Source organism: Puma concolor, chromosome A3 (genome assembly GCF_028749965.1).
Source record: "Puma concolor isolate L17-30 chromosome A3, mPumCon1.1.hap2, whole genome shotgun sequence".
NCBI lineage: Eukaryota > Metazoa > Chordata > Mammalia > Carnivora > Felidae > Puma > Puma concolor.
In genome coordinates this window covers 35,189,221-35,211,158 of record NC_141669.1, presented here as the reverse complement: position 1 = coordinate 35,211,158, position 21,938 = coordinate 35,189,221, and the positions used below count along the sequence as shown (strand labels likewise).

At 46.5% G+C, this 21,938-nt stretch overlaps 1 protein-coding gene across 1 annotated transcript in view; it reads left to right on the top strand.

Annotated features, from left to right (window-relative positions):
- KCNG3 (potassium voltage-gated channel modifier subfamily G member 3) overlaps positions 1 to 11,596 on the top strand; it is an 84,680-nt gene extending 73,084 nt beyond the window's left edge. Inside the window, exon 4 of the mRNA XM_086700473.1 lies at positions 11,305 to 11,596. Within this exon, the coding sequence (XP_086556599.1) occupies positions 11,305 to 11,433 (129 nt within the window). The 3' untranslated portion in view covers positions 11,434 to 11,596. The remainder of the gene's footprint in view (positions 1 to 11,304) is intronic.
- Positions 11,597 to 21,938: the final 10,342 nt, after the last annotated feature.

Here is a 21,938-nt window from a genome sequence, read left to right as displayed (position 1 = left end):
TTAGACACAGCAGGCCCCCAAAACACCAGGGGATTTTCCTGTAGCTGATAAAAAGTAAGAGTTAAAAAGTGTACATCGTCTTTACCCGCTCATCTGTCCATGGACACTTGGGCTGCTTCCATAATTTGGCCATTGTAAATAATGCTGCGTGATGCCACGCAATACACAATGCAGTATGACAAACAAACAAACAAAACCCCACAACGTGGTTTCCTGGGTTAAATCCTGGGAGAGTAGGAGGACCTTAGCAGAAAAGCTGGTGAAGTGAGAACTAGGTCTGCAGTTGAGTGAACAGTAATGTATTAGTGTTAATTTCTCAGATTTGACAGATGCACCATGGTTTGGTAATATGTTATTTAGCCCTAGGAGAAACTGGGTAATAGGCATATAGGAACTCTGTTCTCTGTACTGTCATTGCAACTTTTCTGTAGGTAGAAATTTATCCCCAAATAAAAAGTTAATGTTGAAAAAAGTGAGGCTACATTTTCATTTGCTACTGGTGGGAGTATAAATGAGCGCAGATGTTCTGACACTGCTCATCAAAGGTTTCAGAGGGGGACCTGGGTGGCTCAGTCGGTTGAGCATCTGACTCTTGGTTTCAGCTCAGGTCACGATCTCACGGTTTTGTGAGTTCGAGCCTTGCGTCGGGCTCTGCGCTGGCAGCTGGGAGCCTGCTTGAGATTCTCCCTCTCCCTCTCTCTCTGCCCTTTCCCCGCTCATGCTGTCTCTGTCTCTATCAAAATAAATAAATAAACTTTAAAATTTTTAATTAAAAAAAAAAAAAAGTATTTAGAAGTGCCCAGGCCTATTGACCTATACCTGCACTCTCAGTGATCTGTCCTAAGGAAGCAGTCAAGGCTGTTCATCCCAGCACTCTCTGTAATGGGGAAAGTTGGCTGCAAACTAAAAGGCTAAAATTGGGACCATAGGAACAATAATGCGGCCATACCGAGGAATAGGCGGGTTACTAAAAATCAATGTGGGGAAAGTAAATTTGATGATGTGGAAAGACTGTCACCATATACTGTTGAGTGAAAATAGCCAGCCACAAACTATTCCTCATGGTGTCATGTTTTTCTCTCTCTCTTAATCCGTGCACTTAGGAGAATAGTAGGAGATACACCTACTAAGGATACACCTCTAAGGATAAAGAGTGGTTTTCTCCAGGCAAGTGAGATTGTGGGTGCTATGGCCTGAATTGTGTCTCCTTTAACTCATATGTTGCAGCTCTAGACTCCCAACGTGACTGACTGTATTTGGAGATAGGGCCTGTCTGGAGGCAATCAGGGTTAAATGAAGTCATAAGGGAGGGGTCCTAATTCTCTATAGAATGAGGCCTTATAGGAAGAAGAGAGATGTCTCTCTCTGGGCACTTGCACGTGCATCAGGTGAAAACGAAGCTAGAAGGCAGCTGTCTGCAAGCCAAGAAGAAGGGTCTCCCCAGAACCCGACCACACCGACACCCTGATCTCAGACTTTCAGCCCCCAGAACTGTGAGAAAGTAAATGTCTGTTGTTAAAGGCACCCGGTCTGTGGTATTTTGTTATGGCGGCCTGAGCTGACTAAGACAGTGGATATACTAGGTTTTCTTGGTTTTGCTCTCTGCTCTTCTGTAGTGAATACGAATTGCTTTATTATCTGGAGGACAAAGAATGTGAAAATTGTGTTTTGTTTACTATTGACAGAAGGAAACACAACTGCCTGAGTCTCCTTCAGGAATAGTCTTTGCAGTCTTTTCCTCGTGGAGTCAACCTGCAGTCATGCCCTACTCTTGATCTTGGGGTTGTCAAATTGGAGCCCCACTTTGGGTGTAGACAGTACTTAAAAATAAAATCTTAAAAAAAAAAATAAGGGGCGCCTGGGTGGCTCAGTCAGTTAAGGGTCCTGACTTCAGCTCGGGTCAGAATCTCACAGTTCATGACTTTGAGCCCCGCATCAGGCTCGCTGCTCTCAGCACAAATCCCGCTTCAGATCCTCTGTCACCCACCCTCCCACCTGCTCCTCCTCCGCTCACGTACTCTCTCTCAAAAATAAACCTTCAAAAATAAATAAATAAAACGCATATCTGTATATATTAACTCATTTGACTACCGTAGAGGTAAGCAAGCAGGTAATATCACACCCCATGGGTGAAGTTCGGGGAGGTTACTTGACTTGACAAGGTCACATGCCTAGTGGAGCTGGAGCCAGGATCAGGACCTGGGCCTCTTGACTCCCAAGACCAGTGCCTATCTCTGCTACCAGTTACTGCCGTTCCAGCTCTTTCTTTTGTAGCAGTCCTGGGCCATCTCCTGTGTAGGATTCAGAGAGCTGACTCAGTCTCCCAGAGTCCCACCCCGGGCAAATTCTGGTCCTCATAAATTTCATACTGGAGACAGAAAGACATTACATTCTTCTACTTCCGTGCCAATCATGACCTATTTCTGGAAACTCAAAGGCTGTGCCAGCTTTGATGGAGGTTCAAGCAAGCAGCCTTGATTTACCCTGTGCATCTACCTGGCTGCAAGGTGAAGCCTGGACGCTAGGCTCCAGAAGCAAGGTGGTGTTTTCTGAAAGTGACCCTGCCTGAGCTGGAAATGTCAGGACCTGTCAGTGTTGGGATCTAGCTTCAGATGTCTTTATGTACTTGTTCCACATCGGCCAGTAGTAGGAGCTTGGATAAATATCTTTATGTTCTCTTGGAGATTCTGTAGTTTTTGTATTAGTGAATGAATGCATTAGTGAATGGCAGATATAGGAACTTTTGTAAAAATAGTTATTTTTAAAGTGTATTTATTTTGAGAAAGACAGAGATAGCACAAGTGAGGGAACAGCAGAGAGAGAGAGAGAGAGAATGGAGAGAGAGAGAATCCTAAGCAGGCTGCATTCTGTCAGCACAGAGCCCAACTCGGGGCTTGAACCCACAAAGCTGGGAGATCATGACTTGAGCTGAAACCAAGAGTTTGAGGCTTAACTGACTGAGCCACCTAGGTGCCCCAGATGTTTATTTATTTTTGAAAGAGAGAGAGAGAGAGCGTGGGGAAGGGGCACAGAGGGAGGAGAGAGAGGATCTGAAGCAGGTTCCATGCTGACAGCAGAGAGCCTGACTGAGGGCTCTAACTCATGAACTGGTGGATCATGCCCCGAGCTGAAGTCGGATGCTTAATGGACTGAGCCACCCAGGCGCCCCTATTTTCTAGATTCTTAATGTTCAGAGAATCAAATAAAAACTTAGGTGACTAAATGACAGAACCAGTAAGGGTTTGTATTGGCATGGGGATTACTACTGCTCTCTTTGACTATGGAAGTTAAAAAATCAGTGTACTTATAAAGTAGGGAAATAAAACCACTGTCCTCTATGTACATTCAGTGGACATACCTGTGCTTGAAATGTGCAGGGCATTGCACTTGGCTTATAAGAAATGCAAAGCCGAACCCAAAAATAATACCTACACTCAAGATATGAGTAGTCCACTGGGGGAGATAGACACGTAAATACACTGTTACCCAAGGCAGTCAGGTTTCAATCCGGAGAGTGGTTGGAAATGCGAGGGATATTATTTTAACTGTCACAAACGCTGGGGATCATCTCTTGGCACAGGGCTTGGGCAGGTTCAGGGATACTGAACATCCTGCAGTCTTGGGAAGTGTTCCGTGCAACACAAACTTGTCTGGCTCAAAATGCTGAGTGTCTTAAAGGAGGATCTGGTGCAGGGAAAACACAGGGCTGGGTGGAGAGGCTGGAGCTTCCAGGGAGACGACACGGAGCTGATGTCTACAGGTGTGTGTGTGTGGGGGGGGGTGTTTTGACAGGCACATATGGCACCGGGATATCATAGATGGAGGGGGCAAGGTGAGCCGACACCAGACGTGAGAACACGCAGGGCACAGTCTCAGGATGACAGGTAATTCAAGGTTTGGGGAGTAGAGAGAAGACTGGAACCATATAATAGGTCTCGAAGTGCGATGCTAAGAAGTTTGGACTCTGTTTCCCGATTGGTGGGTAGGCCCCGGAAGGAAGTTCATACACCGGACACAGAGCAAAACTGCTTCGGCAAACCTGCTTCGGAAGGATGAATCTGGGAACAGTGTACGGGATGGGCCGGACCGACCTGCTCCACCACTTGTGGAGTCTGCTGCTCACTTTACTTCACCTCTCTTAGCCTCGGATTTCCCATCCACAGAATATCTAGCACACAAGTTGTTTTAAGGTTTAAGGGAGACCTTATGTAAGGTGCCCAGCACACGTTGGTAACGGCGGTCATTATCGTTTGTGGCTTCAGGCTTATTGGTTTCTGCGTCCACCACTACCAGTTGCTGAGCCCTAAAGCTGCCCATAGATACAGGTAAATTGCTGCGGTTTGGTGCAAAGGTGTGTTAGCCACTGGTGAAAGGGATGGTTCTGGTCTTTCCCCCTTGACCTTCCTCCCACGGGGGAAATAGGGGAGGCAGAGCTGCACCCCATAGCCATGCCCCTGTTCCTACATGGGCTGTCCCTAAATCATGAAGATGCTCTTAGAGTGGTTCAGGACCTCAGAGGTCAACTTACATCCCCGAGTGAAATTCAGACGGGGGGCGGGACTGACCTGCTGTCACGCAGCAGAGCAGTGTGATCAGAGTTGGGACCAACCCAGGTGTCAGAGCCCCCAGCACTTGCACTGTCGCTGGTGGGGTGAGGAGAGAGCTGGTGGCCGGGTGGTGGCCCTCTCCCTGCCTTACTCCTTATGCCTGGAAGGTGAGAGGTCCTCAGCAGGAGGAGGGGGACGCTTCAGTCACAGGGAGCGCGAGTATCAGACAGAGGCCCTCCCTTTTAAACTCTCCGTGGCTGCCCAATATGGGCAGAGTGCAGACTCAGCCTCAGATTCTTCAGCATGGCCTCCACGCCCCCCTAGTGGCCTGTCCTGCAGACACAGCCCATCTCTCTGCTCCTCTGCACGCCCCTGCTGGCTTTCCTTGAAACCTTCCTTCCCTCTGCGGACACTAGCACTTTTCTGCCTTATGTCCCCGCGTCATTCTCTCTCCCTACAGAAATCCTGTGTATCTCAGTCCAGCTCAGCCTCCTGGAAGCCTTCCCCCGTCCCCGCTTTGGGAAGGGCTCCCTCTGCTGCCTCCGAGCACTTGGCCACAGCCTGACCTGGCCAGCCTCGTGTCACAGACTAGCACCTGCCGTTTGTCTCTGGGGCTCTATGCTCCTCAAGAGTGAGGACTGGTCTTTGCTCAGCATCCCAAAGGCAGCGCTTGTTCATGCTGGCATTCTCCGGGCCCACCTCAGTGCCTTGCAGGTCCTCGCCAATGATTAATACTTCTTCACCGGGATTACATTTTTCTCTCCTCCACTGTAGGACACGCAGTAACTGGCCAACAAATCAAACCTTTGTGCGATTTGAGGACTGAATAAGGAAAGACTAGCACTGGGGAGGCATTTATTCCCCCAATTATTTACAAGAAATACCAGAGGCCCGAAGTTATAAACATCAGCTGGCAGGCCAGCTGATGACCCATGTGTCCCAGCTTCCTAGAGTGGCAGGGGGGTGGCCTTGCTGATGACCACACTCCAGAGACAGGCAAAGCCGGCACCCTGCAGAGCTGGGGGGCAGGGGGACAGGATGGAGGAAAGGAGGCTTGAGGAAGCACCGGCTGCTGTATTTTTGGAAAAAAGAAGCCAGGATATTTCAGCTTGGGCTTTGCAACACCCTCTTCCAACATTTTCTCTCATAAAAGCCAGTAATAGAATCGTTAATGTTGCTTTTTAAAATTTAGACAGTTCCTTTTACCTGAGCAATTCTGAGGCTTGAGGACCAGTAATCTGATGGCTTGGGAGGTTACTCTAATAACTTTATTTTTGCAAAGTGAAAGAAAATGGCCCGGTTGTTGTTGTTATTAAACCAGTAGGTGTTTTGTAGATAATTACACAGTAGGCTCAGAGTCAAACCAAAGCTCCAGCTCCAGTTCCCAGTTAGAGCAAACTCCCACGCCTGCTCTGGTCTGGAGGTCTAAAAGCTGTTGACCAGATCTTCAAGAAGCAAGTAACATCGTGGCGTGCCTTGTGCCAAACTCTCAGGCCTTTGTCCTTCCCCGAGACTGTCCCCTGAGAGTCCCTGAGGAGGAATGGTTTAGGAGGGTGGCTGACTGACCCACAGTGGAACTCTGTGAGTGGTCCTTACCCAAGGTGTCAGGCCTGCAAACACTTTGGGTGCTGTTTCCATCCGCAGCCCTTTACTGGTTCCCCTTGAACCACCAACGTGGCGGGCCAGGATTCTGGGTTTATGAAACTAAGAGGAGTTACCCAAAGCTCAGTCGTTTTAGGCTCCATTTATCTGACCAACTGGCTCTTCACTGGCAGTAGGGGGAAAAGAAACAAGCTGAGGTAATCAGACACTGGCATAAGTCACCAAGAGGTGACTAGAGGCCGGAGAAGGGGCTTGAGGTCGGGGAGGGATTTTGGAGAGGGGGAGGGACTTCCAGCCTTGGTTTCTCTAAGGACAAACCTGTTAAAGTTGACCTTTAAACACAGCCACCTGATTTCCAGGCCAAACTGGCTTCTCCCTTGCAAAGCTTGCCATGGACTGTGCAGCTGCGTCCCTCAAGGCTGTTGGAAAAAAGTCATCTGTTCTAAAAAAAATAATAGCAATCCTGTTTTGAAGCTTCCAGTACATCCCACCACGCAGAGCGAGTGTCTTAGAAAAAACACGGGTCTTTGGGCTCTGTTTCAGGCCATTAACTTAATGGCCCTGGTGCTTGGAAGGTCTGCTGAGGATAAGAGTTACCCTGTACAGAAACATTCATCTGGCTGCGAACACGTTCTCCTGCTCTGAGTAATGGTCATTTGAAGTAACGTGTGTGTTTTCTCCCTTCTGATTGTTGTGAACATTATTTAGGCTCCTTTGGAAAAGCGGTAACAGCCCCGAGAAGCTCGAAGAACGACAGACTTTTCCTTTCCTCCCAATCAGATGGGGTATGAGAATCATTTTGCACAAGTTGAGGACTGGTACCCAGCCATCGCTGCTGAGAAGATAATTAGGAGATAATGTCAGTAGCAGAGACGGTTGTCAGAGCAGAGTGGTCTCCTGCCGCTCTCTGAGTGCTGAGTGTGGATGTGGGGAGGGCAGGGGGAGCAAAATCCTCAGCGGAAATAAATGTGGAGGAAAAGCCGACGATTCCTTTGCTGCTAAGGAGGTGATCGTCTTGCGGCAAAATAGTCTGCCGACGGCACACCCCACCAAGTGCCCGCGTCGCCCCCCGCTCCCCGAACTCCCTTACATAGACGTGGGCAGAGGCGGGTGTCACCAGCTATTACAACGCACAGCTGAGATAAGGAGGCAGCTAATTGAATTTAATTCACTGAGGAGGCAACCAATTTTGTGCCGAAGCTTAACTTCTGGATGGTAAATATTTTGCACTTGGTGCTCATCTCCTGAACACTGAATGGCAATTGTTTTTGCGAGACAGATTGTTCAGTCAAAGGGCAGAATGGTGGGCAGTCACGGAGCATCTGGCAGGGGACCCCAGGCCTGGCCTTTAGCCCGCGTTAGTGGGTTGGCCTATTCTCCACGTTGCCAGGGCCTGCTGCCTGAGGGACACGTGCACGACAGGGACCAGGGTCTGTGAGGCAGCCTTTGTGATGAGGCCCTAGATCCAAATTTAGATTTGCCAAAGTAAACAAAAATGCAACCCTCCCACTCCACTGTATGTGACAGATAGTAGGACATTTGGAATGTGTGTGTGTGTGTGTGTGAGCAGTGCTTACTTATGGAAAAACTGTTCCTTGAGGTTTTGGATAGTATGCGATACAATGTGTTTCTTTCTTTCTTTCTTTCTTTCTTTCTTTCTTTCTTTCTTTCTTTCTTTCTTTCTTTCTTTCATGTTTATTTATTTTTGAGAGAGAGAGACAGAGAGACAGAGACAGAGACAGAGACAGAATCCGAAGCAGGCTCCAGGCTCTGAGCCGTCAGCACAGAGCCCTACCCGGGGCTTGAACCCACGAACTGTGAGATCATGACCTGAGCCGAAGTTGGACGGTTAACTGACTGAGCCACCCAGGTGCCCCAATACCATGCGTTTCTAAACTTTGTCTGCCACTCTCAGTGTGGGCACCAGTTGGCTGTGTCGCTAGTGTTTCTCCCGGGCGGAGATTGTTTCCTCTCCCCTTTTCTGTTTCCTTCCCACCCTTGTTTGTTTTATTTCAGAGCAGACTTGGGATAGCATCTCAGGTATCACACATTTTCCTCCACATTTTCTCTGATTGAGTACTCTGCACAGTGCTTGGCCCATCATGGATACTCAACAAGAATTCGTGGCACGAATAAGTGAAAAAGCCAAAACCAAAACCAAAACCTGTTCTATGTTTTTCTTTCTTTCTTCAAGGAACTAGACAGGAGAGGTGGCTTCAGTGACTTTGAGTTGTGATGGTTATTGTGTGATCCACGAAACCCTTATCTACCAAACTTGCAGAGTCTCAGGGAGGGTTGTTATTCTTCATTTGCACCTGGGAGCAGCTGTCTTGTTGTCATGGACCCCAAGAGGTGGCATTCCACTGCCAAAGAGCCTGGCAGTTCACTTGAGTTCCTCATACTCAGAGGGGTCCTGTCACTTATGACAACTAGTTTGATGGCGTTTTTCTTCATGGCTCACACTCAAGAACCAAGGAATGAATGCAGATACTCACACAGACCAGTCCCAGTGTGGGATAGTCACTGTCTGAAACCAGTCAGATAGGGGCGCCTGGGTGGCTCAGTCGGTTAAACATCTGACTTCGGCTCAGGTCATGATCTCACAGCTCGTGAGTTCGAGCCCTGCCTCAGGCTCTGTGCTGACAGCTCAGAGACTGGAGCCTGCTTCGGATTCCTTGTCTCCTTCTCTCTCTGCCTCGCCCCGACTTGCATGCTGTCTCTGAAAAATGAATAAACGTTAAAAAAAAAATTTTTTTTTTGAAAACAGATAAAACAAAATTAATTAAGCAAGAAAATAAAAGAAACAAAGTTCATTCTGTTAGAATGAAACTCAGTGAATTTATAATTACTCAGATATTTTCCTTTGAGAAGAACCACTTATCAGAGATGGACTCTGATGAATCAAGGCTGGAAAGTGATAACTACGTAGTGATTGTGGCCCAACCAGGGGTTGGGAGAAAGAGGAGAATTTAGTTGAGCAAAGTCAGAAATTCCAGTGGGATGTTTTCTGTACATCAATCAGACTGGGAGAATCGAGATGACAGCTGCCTTGGGGGCTGAAAACCAGTCATTCTCAAGGGGTCCAACACGGACTTTAAGGGGTAGAGAATGTATATTTCCTGCAATTATTTATATTTTTTACAAAATGGCAATATTCCGGGGCGCCTGGGTGGCGCAGTGGTTAAGCGTCCGACTTCAGCCAGGTCACGATCTCGCGATCTGTAAGTTCGAGCCCCGCGTCGGGCTCTGGGCTGATGGCTCAGAGCCTGGAGCCTGTTTCCGATTCTGTGTCTCTCTCTCTCTCTGCCCCTCCCCCGTTCATGCTCTGTCTCTCTCTGTCCCAAAAATAAATAAACGTTGAAAAAAAATTCAAAATGGAAATATTCCTCTTTTTTTTATAAAACTTTATAAAATGTAGTTATTTTTCTTAAATTTTTTTCCATTTATTTATTTTTTGAGAGACATAGAGAGACAGAGCACAAGTTGGGGAGGGGCAGAGAGAGAAGGAGACACAGAATCCGAAGCAGGCTCCAGGCTCTGAGCTGTCAGCACAGAACCCGGTGCGGGGCTCGAACTCACAAACTGTGAGATCATGACCTGAGCCGAAGTCAGACGCTTAACTGACTGGGCCACCCAGGCGCCCCTAAAATGTAGTTATTTATTTATTTACTTATTTAAGATTTTAACTTTTAGGTAATCTCTGTATCCAATGTGGGGCTTGAACCCACCACCCTAAGATCAAGAGTCACATGCTTCACCGACTGAGCCAGCCAGGCACCCCATAAAATCTTTAAACGTTATAAAAGTAAATAAAATTGGAGGTGTATATCTATGTAATCTTACCTTGTAAGACCACTTTGAGTGGATGCTGGTTGGTCCTGCCATATTCCATTGGGGGTCCCCTCAGTTCACCTGAAAACAGGTCTCATATTCACAACCCAAGCAAGGGGCGATGAATGTCTTCCGTAGATCCATTTGTGTGGAGTAATTCTTTTTTTTTAATGTGTATTATTATTTTTTAAATTTTTTTTTAACGTTTATTTATTTTTTTGAGACAGAAAGAGACAGAGCATGAACGGGGGAGGGTCAGAGAGGGAGACACAGAATCTGAAACAGGCTCCAGGCTCCGAGCTGTCAGCTCAGAGCGTGACCCGGGGCTCGAACCCATGAACCGTGAGATCATGAGCTGAGCCGAAGTCGACTACTTAACCGACTGAGCCACCCAGGCGCCCCTGTGTGGGGTAATTCTGAGGGCCCTCAGGAGGTGGAGCCCTGGGTGCCCCCAGAGCACATCAACACACACCCTTGGTCCAATCTCATTACTCTCTCTGTACTTCCTAAGGCCTTCTCTCAAATAGCGTGCTTGCACTCAAATGTTTGCCTCATGGTGTGCTTGGGGAGCCCTACTGCATTCATAACCACCTCCTAGGTTTACACTGACCAGGGAAGGGCCATGGCTTAGGGCACTCCTGCCTTTCTGCCTCATTTTTTTTCTCTCCTACCCAAGGCTCCCTGCCCCTCATCTCTCTTCCTTCTGCTGCTCAGCTCTCTGGTCCAGAGCCCATCTCTCTGCGCATGGAGTCGCATTCACACCCAGCATGTTTGCTTGTTTATTTTGGTAACATAAGTATATTGTAGAGGCACACCTTAATTTACAGCTCAGTATGTACACATTCAATCATCATTTGCTCAAGCACACATGTCGATCTTCATCGTATCAAGCACAGGGCAGACCAGAGGAATAGGTCTTGTGTCTATCCTCATAGCAGGGGAGTAGGAAGACAGAGACAGACATTTATGAAATAGGTACAGTATAGTACGCCAAGTGCTATTATAGACATTGGGGTGGAGAGTTGGAGTTAGGAATTTAGAATGCAATAGAAACAATGTAATGCTTGTTGGTTTCCGGGCAGATATAATAGGTTGAATAAAGACACCCCAAAGATGTCCAAATCCAGATTCCCAGAACCTGTGAATATATTACTTTACATGGTAAAAGAGACCTCATACATAATTAAATCACACAATTAGAGAAGGGGAGATTAACTTGGTTTATCCAAGTGGGCCCAACGTAATCACAAGAGTCCTTGTAAGAGTAGAAATGTCAGATTCAGAGAGAGAAAGATTTAAAGCTGTTACACTGCTATCTTTTAAGACAGAAGAAGGGGCCGTGAGCCAAAGAATGAAGGCATCCTCGAGAATCTGGAAAAGGAACCATCCCTGCCAACAGCATGATGTTAGTCCAGTGGAACTGATTTTGGACTTCTGGCCCCCAGAATTATGAGTAAATTTGTATTGCTTTAAGCCACTAAATATATGGTAATTTGCTATAGCACTAATAGGAAACTATTAGTTTCCTAACTATAGGAAACTAATTAGTTGAACTATTAGTTGAACTATTAGTTTAACCTGCAGCAGGTTAACTGTCACCAGATAAAATAAAAACACCCAGCTAAATTTGAATTTCAGATAATGAATAGTTTTTTTTTTTTTAAGGACTTTTCTTTGTTTAATGTTCACTTGTTTGGGGGAGAGAGAGAGAGAGAGAGAGAGAGAGAGAGAGAGAGAGAGGAAGTGGGGAAGGGGCAGAGAGAGAGGGAGACACAGAATCCCAAGCAGGCTCTAGGCTCTGAGCTGTCAGCACAGAGCCTAATGCAGGGCTTGAACTCATGAACTGCGAGATCATGACCTGAACCGAAGTCAGACACTTAAGCAACTGAGCCATCCAGGCGCCCCATGACTTTCTTTTTTTAAAATGTTTTATTTATTTATTTATTTATTTATTTATTTATTTATTTATATATTATTTATTATTCTTTTTAATGTTTATTTATTTTTGAGACAGAGAGAGACAGAGCATGAACGGGGGAGGGTCAGAGAGAGAGGGAGACACAGAATCTGAAGCAGGCTCCAGGCTCTGAGCTGTCAGCACAGAGCCTGACGTGGGGCTCGAACTCACAGACCGTGAGATCATGACCTGAGCCAAAGTTGGACACTCAACCGACTGAACCACCCAGGCACCCCAACAATGAATAGTTTTTTTCAATACAATTTTTAATATATTTTTTTGGTGTAAGTATGTCCCATGCAATATTTGGGATGTACTTATACTGAAAAATTATTTATTATTTATCTGAACTTCAAATTTAACAGTGTGTTTCATATTACTATTTGTTAAACTTGACCACCACACCAGTAGCTGAATTGGGGGGTGGCCCCATTGAGGGTAGATCTGGGTGTGCAGGCCTCCTGGGACCCACCATCAGGTGCCCGACCCCTTGGAAAACTGAGCCCTCCTTATCCTCAACTACCTCCAGTGTCCTGGTCCTCTAAGCCCAGCCACGAGCCAGTCCTGAGGATGAAGCAAGGGAGGTCTGGATGCTAAGCAAGGCCCCCCAGAGCTGTGGCAAATTCTGGATCTTCCCGCAGCAGCCCTGGGGAGAAGACACTGCCTGCCATAGGAGGCCCATAGCGCTCCCAGCAGAGTGCTGGGACTAGACTGGTTTGTGACTTTCACAATCTGCTGGCCGAATGAATACATCATTGAGAAGCCAGCAAATCTGTGAGGAGAAATGGTCATAATCATCTTTGTGGTTTAAGAAATACAAATTTAAACAAGAAAACATTTTTGCCTATCAAATTAGCTAAAATTTGAAAGATAGTAAGGGCAGCTGACTTTATGGGTGCTTAGGTCATGCTGGGCACTTTGGGAGGGATTCCCTGATGTAGTACCCACAGCAACCTTTGCTGCTGGTTCTGTCATTCTCATTGCTGATAGGGACTGAGGCTTAGTGACGCTAAGCAGGTGGCGTAGCCATGAGGCGGGAGAAGGGCTGAGGCCCCACACCCCAGCCTGCACCCTTCCCACACACCCTGGGGTAGAGGGGCTGGAGAAATGGCTGCAGCCTTTCGGTAAGGTAAGTCAACAATACCTAACAAAATTGAGATGCATACCCTCATCAACCCAGAGTTGCTCATCAATAGGAGCCTATTAAAATAAATTATGTCACATTCATGCAAATGAGGTGTATTGGGAAGGGTGAGTATGTGCGTGCATGCACACAGGCATGTGTGTGTATGTAAAGAGAGGCCATGACGACATAGGAGCATCGTTGAGAAAATAGAAAGTTGTGGAACAGGATTCCATTTTATTTTGGTAAAGTGTCCATATATAAGTATCTATACTATTTTAGCTATACTTTCTACTTATATTTATCTATATTATCTATACATTTGTATCTCTATATCTAATCACAAAATCTGTAATGAACATGTATTATTTTTGAAGTCCAAACATTACCATATTTGAGTCTCTCTGAACTTCTGCTCATTCTTCAGAGTCCTTGTCCCACCGCACAGCCCTGGTTCAGTTTGCCTCAGGGCCTGGAACGCTGCTGTCCCCAGGACCTAGAGTGCTGCCTGCCTTCCTCCCTCATGATACCCATTGAATTGTCCTTTTCCTTCAAGATTGGCTCACTATTCACCCACCACTGCTGTCTCTCCTCCCCGTGAGGTTCCCAAATTTGCAGGTTCTGGGCAATCTTGTCTCAAAAGCATCTAGATCACATCCACAGGCACAATTATGCACTTTTGTAAAGCCCTCTGTGGTACCCTCGCTGTGTCTTGTGTAAGCAATAACAGACTGCAAATATGTTGGAAGCAGGTGTAGATCCACTCCTGTGGACTTCCCTTCAGCTTTCTAGCAAACCCCAGGGCAGGTGCTGGCCATTGCTGAACAGAGAGGCAGAAACATAGTCAAGAGCTACTTCTACTGTGCCCTTGCCAGATAGGATGCAAAAGAGCAGTAGAAAGGTTTCCCTGTAAACATTTATGGTTTGCATCTCTTGGTCTGTATTCCTTGAATCTATTAACCTATGAAGTTAAAGATAATTTTACAAAAGCAACACATTGTAGAAATATTGAAAAATACAGAAAAAAACATTAAAAAATGAAAGTAAAACACTTTTAATTCTACCCCCTTATCTTCCCTTTTGATGAAACATATAAAGTAAAATAGGAATAGAAAAGATCCTCTTGCTGTCCCAGAGTTAAACCCAGTGCATTAATGACTGGGCACAAAGCAGGCTAGACTTTCGTTTCTATGCATACACTAAATGTAATATCTCTCCATATTAATAGCTATCTATCATCATCATCTTGGTAGAAACAGAAGCTTGTATTCTCATATTCTCAATAGTTCGTGTGTCCAGAGCCCAAGGAGTTTCTACCATGCTCTCTCCTTTGTATCTGCTGTCAAAAAACTCTATGAAGTATGAAAAGATGCTCAGGGGGTGCCTGGGTGGCTCAGTCAGTTAAGCATCTGACTCTTGATTTTGGCTCAGGTCATGATCTTGCAGCTCGTGAGATCGAACCCTGTGTTGGGGTCTGCACTGACAGTGTTGAACCTAGTTGGGATCCTCGCTCTTCCACTCACTCTCTGCCCCTCCCCTGCTCTCACATCCGTGTCCTCTCTCTCTCTCTCTCTCTCTCTCTCTCTCTCTCAAAATAATAAACATTATTTTAAAGTTAAAAAAAAGAAAAGAAAAGGAAAGATGCTCAACATCACTAGTCATTAGAGGAGTGCAAGTCAAAACCATGGGATACCACTTCATTCTGATTAGGTTGGCTATTTAAAAAAACCCAGAAAGGGGCGCCTGGGTGGCTCAGCTGGTTAAGCATCCGACTTCAGCTCAGGTCATGATCTCACAGTTTGTGAGTTCGAGCCCCGCATCAGGCTCTGTGCTGACAGCCTGGAGCCTACTTCGGATCCTGTGTCTCCCTCTCTCTCTGCTCCTCCCCTGCTCATGCTCTGTCTCTCTCTCTCCTTCAAAAATAAATAAAAACATTAAAAAATAAAAATAAAAACCCCCCAGAAAATAACAAGCGCTGGCGAGGATGTGGAGAAATTGAAACCCTGTACGTTGCGAGTGGGAATGTAAAACAGTGCAGTCACTGTGGAAAGGGGTATGATGATTCGTCAAAATATTATACAGAATTACATGTGATCCAACAATTCCACTTTTGGGTACACACCCCAAAGAAGTGAAAGCAGGAACTCAAACAGATATTTGTGCACTCGTGTTCACAGCAGCATTATTCACAGTAATCAAGAGATGGAAGCAACCTAAGTGTCCATTGAAAGATGAATGGACAAACTGAATGTGGTATGCACATATGATGGAATATTATGCAGCCTTAAAAAGGAAGGACGTTTTGAGACATGTTGCACATGGATGTGCCTTGAAGGCATAATGCTAAGTGAATTAAGCCAGTCACAAAGGACAAATATTGTGTAATTCTTCTTATATGAGGTTCCTGGAGAAGTCAAATTCAGAAACAGAAAGTAGAATGGTGGTTCCAAGGACTGGGCTGGGGGCTTGGGGGAATAGGGAGTTCGTGTTTAAGGAGTACAGAATTTCAGTTGGGAATGATGAAAAAGTCCTGGAGATGGATGGTAGTGATGTTTGCACAACAATGTAAGTACTTAATGCCACAGCACTGTGCACTTAAAAATAGTTAAAACAGTAAATTTTCTGTTTTTTTAATTTAAATTTAAATTTTTTAAAAGTTTATTTATTTTGAGGAAGAGAGAGAAAAAGAGAGAGAGAGTGAGCGGGGGGGGAGGGGCAGAGAGAGAGGGAGAGACAGAATCCCAAGCAGGCTCCCTATTGGCAGCGCAGAGTCTGAGGCGGCGGGGCTCGATCGCACGAACCGCGAGATCATGACCTGAACCGAAATCAAGTCAGATGCTCAACTGACTGAGCTACCCAGGCGCCCCTAAGTTTTATGTTCTGTATATTTTACCACACACACACACACACACACACACACACACACACAATGGCTTTGTGAAGGAGTCAAGGGTGGTTTTCTGTCCCACAAAGTGTGTTCTTCTAGTAATAAAGCCTACTGTTTTTTGAGTCTTCAGTATGTGCCAGGCAGTAAACAATTGATATGCATTATTTTATTTCCTTCTTTCAACTACCCTAAGGTAGGTACTACATTGTGCAGAGCAGAAAAGTCAGGCATGAAGAAGTTTAGGTGATTTGCCCACAGTCTCCAGGAACAGTCAGGACTGGAACTTGGGGTGGTTGGCTTCAGAGCCCGATCTTTAGCCTCATGCTGTACCCTCTTTCTGGTAAAAGACAAATCCATTGGCCAAGTAGGCCACAACTCTCGGTAAGGGGCTAAAGGCAGGTTCTGAAACGGTGAGCACCAGCGGAGTCTTGCATTCACGGGATGTGGATAAATCCCGTGCATTTTGACCAGTTTTGCCTTCCTGAGCCCTTCAAAGGGAAGTTTTAGGCAGAGATGACAGAGGTTCCCTGTACTTTTCACAGCACACTATATCACTACAGCTGCCGTCACTTCTCCCCTGTGGCCTCCCTCCCTTCTCTTAGAATCCACTGCCTTTTTGACATGAAAAATGTACTATAATGAGTCTACTGGCTAATTAATTAAAAGGGAAAAAAAATCCCAATCTTCAAATATGAAATGATTAATTACATAAGCATTAACGCCTCTGCACCCTCAGAACGGCACGTCTTTAATTTAGAACTTTTCCAGCACATTATTTTCTGCCGACGTGCGTGTTTTCTGCCCGTACAAGGCCAGCTTCTCGTACACCCCAGTCCATTTCACAGCAAATGGCCCCAAATGGTGTTTATCCCGTTCATTAGGAGACTGTATCAATTAGGCAGGCCTGGCTGAGCTGCCTGTCCAGGCCTGCACCCCCTGGGCCCGAGTGCCTGTGTTCACACCCACAAGCCGGCTGGGACACCCCAGGCCCCTCCCCACTGAGGAGGGGCCACCTCACCGCTTAGGGGCCCTGATGCTTTTCACAAGATCAGGGCAGAGCTCTGAGATCAGGAAGTGTTGTTGTGTGATGCTTACACTTCATGGATTTTAAAAAGTGTATTGTCTAGCTCAGACACCTGACTCCAAGCTGCTGGCTTCCTGAATCTTTTAGTTTTTTTGTGTGTTTTGTTTTGTTTATTTTGAGAGAGGGAGAGAGAGAGAGAAAGAGCGTGAGTGGGGGAAGAGCAGAGAGAGGGAGAGAGAATCCCAAGCAGGCCCTGCACCACCAGTGCAGAGCCCGATACAGGGCTCAAACCCGAAAACCATGAGATCACGACCTGAGCCAAAATCAAGAGTCAGATGCTTCACTGGCTGAGCCACCCAGGTGCCCCCAGTTTTTCGTTTTTAACCAGAAGAACCTTACCCCGCTCTTCTTCCCCTGCTTCCCAGCCCGCACTGCTTGAGAGGTCTTTGTTCACCTTACTCAGGCCTCCTCTGCTTGACCTTTGTCCCTTGCAGGAAGTGAGGTCAGGGCTTCAAGGCCTGCTCCACAGGAGCTGCTGGGGTCTTAGGCCTGGGTGGGCAGCAGGGAGGCCTGTGTACTGTCCCTTCCCTTGTACCTGTTGTCTGTGGGCCGAGACCACTTTTCAGGGGATTCGCCTAGGCCCAAGAGTGGCGCTCGAATCCGCTGGCACGAGCTGGTTGCTGACCAATCAGCACGTGAAACATTTCTCAGAGGAACAAGGTGCCACTTCACAAGTGGAAGTGTTGAAACGCGCTGAATTACTGGACGGAGTGGTTGTCTACAACAGGGAGGGAATAGAAGAACTTGTTTATACGTCTGGCTGTAACAATCATAATCTGACGGGAGAAGCCTACAGAGGCAAAGCTCTATGTGGCTCCAAGGTGGAGATACTAATGGAGGACACATGCTGAGAATGACCCTTCCAATTTCCAGAAGCATAAAATGGTATTTTTTCCCCATAGAAATTGTGAAAAAGAGAAGCTATTATGGTTCAACATTTAGACAGGCATTAAAGCACTTTGGGTCTGAATTGAAATTATTACTATTTTTTTTACTCCTGTGGCCTGAATTCATCAGCAAATGAGTGGGATTTCCTACTTTCGGGATTTGAACAAACAGGAAGGTTGTTCTAAGTGTCTCCTTTCTCTTTCCCACTTTTTTTTTAAATGTTTATTTATTTTTGAGAGACAGAGAGATATAGAGTGTGAATCGGGGAGGGGCAGAAAGAGAGGGAGGCACAGAATCCGAAGCAGGCTCCGGGCTGTGAGCGGTCAGCACAGAACCCGACGCGGGGCTCGAACCCACGAACCTGGAGGTCATGACCTGAGCCGAAGTCAGACGCTTAGCCAACTGAGCCACGCAGGTGCCGCTCTTTCTCACTTTGATCCCCTTAAATCTGAGCTGTCCAATATCGCAGCCATCAGCTGTAGGTTATCCAAAGAAATATTAAAATAATGTAAAGTTACAAATTAAATTCATCAGCTCTGCCAGCCACATTTCAAGTGATCGACAGCCACACGTGGCTGGCACAGACCTACAATATTACCCTCACCACAGAATGTTCTATTGTACTGCTAATCTACCTTTATTATCAAAGCTAACTGTGCATTTTGGGGTAGTAGTTATTAAACAGCATTTTTTGTAGCCTATATGTAATTTAATTAACAAGTCACTGAAACACTTAGTAGTTTCCCCCCAAATTGCATCTTCCCAAGACCCCACCACACTCAGTGACCCTACTGACTCAGTGCTCCAGCTACAAGGCTCCGTGAAGTTGTTTCTTATGTGGTCCTCCTTAGAAACGAAAAGTTCTCCATAATTTTCTAAATCATAGGTCTGCAAGCCCAGGAGAGGGGTATAAACGTCTGATGGCAACAGACCAGCATCCTCAGCCAACTGCCTGTGTCAAGGCCATTGCTGCTGTCCCCTTGCCAGCTGCCTCAGGGACCACCTCAGATCCTAATTGGCCTGACTCCACCCATTCCCCTGACATCCTCTTATTGGCCGGACAGTGTCAATGTGGCAAAAACATGGCCTGAGGCCATAAGGACAAAACTGCCTTTGTGCCTATGAGGTGCTGCTAGATGGCTGTGGGCCTCTCGTGGTGGTGGCCATCCACTCAGGTTACACATGGCTCTATCAGGGGAATTTAATGGAAAGGGATTTCTTCGCTACAGTATGTGCCATTGGTGTAAAAGTAGGTTTGGTCTTTTTTGCCTCGTTTTTAATTCTGAAGCATAGAATCCTTACGGAGAGTACTTATTCTTGCATCATTTAACTTAGAATCCTAACGTGCCGCTCGCCCCGACGCTTGCAGGATAAATGGCACTTTTACAACCCACCGGAAATTAAGCGCTGTTTGACTGGCAGCATTACAGCTCTCTTGGAAAAGCCTGTGGCCACCGCTCTCAGTTCTTGAATGTGATCAGCCCCCAGCCTTCCCAGAGCTTGCAGGAAGTCGGGCCCCTGGCCTGGTTAGTATCCCTGCCTCGAAACCTTGTCCTGGACACTAAACGTTATTGGCTGGACAGGTTTTCCGATCCAAAGGCAGGTACCTGTGTGGAGCCTCATCAGGCCCTCCTAGGGAGGGAATGATGTGGGGACCCGTGGCACTCCAGAGGCCTCCTAGACCTTCTCCAAGGCTGGCCCTGGGATTGCTGCCTGCCTTGTCCATTTCTGGGCCGGGGAGGCTTCCCTGTACCTGTTTGTGTCGTGGGTAGAGTCTGAAAGGCCCTCCTGTGGATGAAAACCCTCTGCAAATGAAGTCTCATCAGCCTATTGAAAAGCAGTAATACTCCATTGTTTCTGAAAGAATCCTTGCAATTAGAGGAGGCAGAGGAGAAATTATTCCAGAACTAAGTTATTAGATCCATTCCACGGAATATTTTTTAAAAACCAAACTCGTTTTCCCGAGAGAAGATTTAATGCAATCGCTCTCTCGTTTAAAACACCTGATGTCACCACTCTGCCTCTAGCAGCAGGCTGGCTCCCGAAAACAAGGGGATATTGCTGTGATGAGAACATGGCCGGGGGTGTGTGCCAGGCAGGACAACGCCAAGAAGCCAAAAACAACAAAAGGAAAAATGATGAAGTGAGATCCACCCAGATGGTAAACACAGCACCAGAGCTCAACAAACACACACACGGCCCTCCTATGGTGGGAGGAAGGGGGGTAGCAGCCGGGCAGGTCAGTCTAGAGATGAACAGAAACTGCGGGGGGTCCCGGAAGACTGGGCACTAACTGGGGTGATCACCACGGTAAGTCCGGGAGCCCCCGTTTGGTTGGATCTCTGCCCCAGCCAAGGCTGGGGGATGGGTGTATCAGAGAAAAGGGTTAACAGGATCTGGCAAAAGCCATCCTGTCTGTCCCGTTGCTGCTGCGAACTATCAGCAATGGTAATAGCAGCTACAGTTGCACGAGTGCTTACTATATTCTAGGCACTCAGTCCTCACAGAGTAGATACTGTCCCCATTTTATAGACAAAGTAAGTGACAGTGAAGTTAAGTGAAAAATCCTGTGGCAGGTACACAAACCACTAAACCCTGGTGAGACTTAGCATCACAGAAATTTCAATTCACTGGGTTAACAGGGTCCTCGTGGCACACGATGGAGCAAGAAAGGTGCTTCTCATGATTTGGTAGCAGTTGTTACGAGCTTTTTAACCTATATACTGTGTTCAAATTCAGTAGTTACCTGTGTTATTCATATTAGTCATTTATTTTGATTAAGGAAAAGGAATTGGTTTAGAGAGACACTTAATGTAATCTATTCTTAAAATTGTGGAGATTTTTGTAATGCTCTCAATGTTTCTTTTTAGTGGGTGTGGGAGAGCTGGGGACAGGAAGGAAGGTGGGGTGTTAGAAGGCAAACATAGAAAAGATTCTTCATAAAAAAAGAAAACACGTCTAGAAATGATTGCTCCATAAACAAAACATGAGTGCACACAGTAATTTCATGTTCTCGTTCCACCCACTCAGTTGTTCTTAATGACTCAAGAACAGAACTGCCTGGGCAGATTTACAGGCTCTGCGTTCCTGACATCTGTGCCGAAACAAGGCTACGGTTGTGTGTTCGCAGGGCGCTCACTTCTGCTCGGGGGAGAAAACACAAACACCTTGATTTGAATTTTACCTTTACTATGATTTACATGAATAGAGATGCAGTTGTTCTCCACTCTGGATCCATGGACTGTTAGGATAGAAGAATCGGTGCCAGGAAAGAGGACAGGGTACCCCTGAGCTTGGGAGTTGAATGGGATGTGATGATCACGCAATCATGTGCTAAGAACCACGTCTTCTCCAGCTCTCCTCACTGATAGAAAGCCAGGCTTCCACCTAAGTCTCTAGCTGGAAATCTTTGGGTTGTTTGGATCGGTGCTTTGGCAAATTCTTCTTCTAGGTCAGAGTCAGTGGAGGGCAGGGTTGTGGCTGGGGGTTATAGGCCCAGGGCAAGTGGTGCTTGACTTGGGCTTCCCGAGTTTCTTAGCTGTGATTTGGGGAATGTCATACTCTCTCCCCTTCTTTCAAGGGGGGAGAACTGCCTTCCATTAGACACTTTTCCCAGATGTATAACTTCCTCCTCCCCTTCCCCCCGCTCTCTACCCCCATGGCCTTGCTTCCCAGACTGTAATAGTGATAGTCAGAGCCTGACCATTTCTTGGAAGAAGACCTCCAGGCTAACCTCTCTGTGCCTCCACCCCAAGTCGGCCATCTAGAATCACCTGGCATCCTGTGCCCATGTACTAGTGAACACAGGCTGGTACCTTTGCTACTGGATAACATGATAACCCTATGATATATATCCTTCATTTCATCTCTGAGACATGAGTGGGGAAGTCACTTTCCCAAGGTAACTAAACTTGTCAGTGGAAAGAACTGGGATTCAGCCCTAGGCTGGTCTTATGTTCTGGCCAAATGTTCTAGCCAAGTACCTGTCACCCTCTTTTAGAACGTGATCTGAAGTTAGA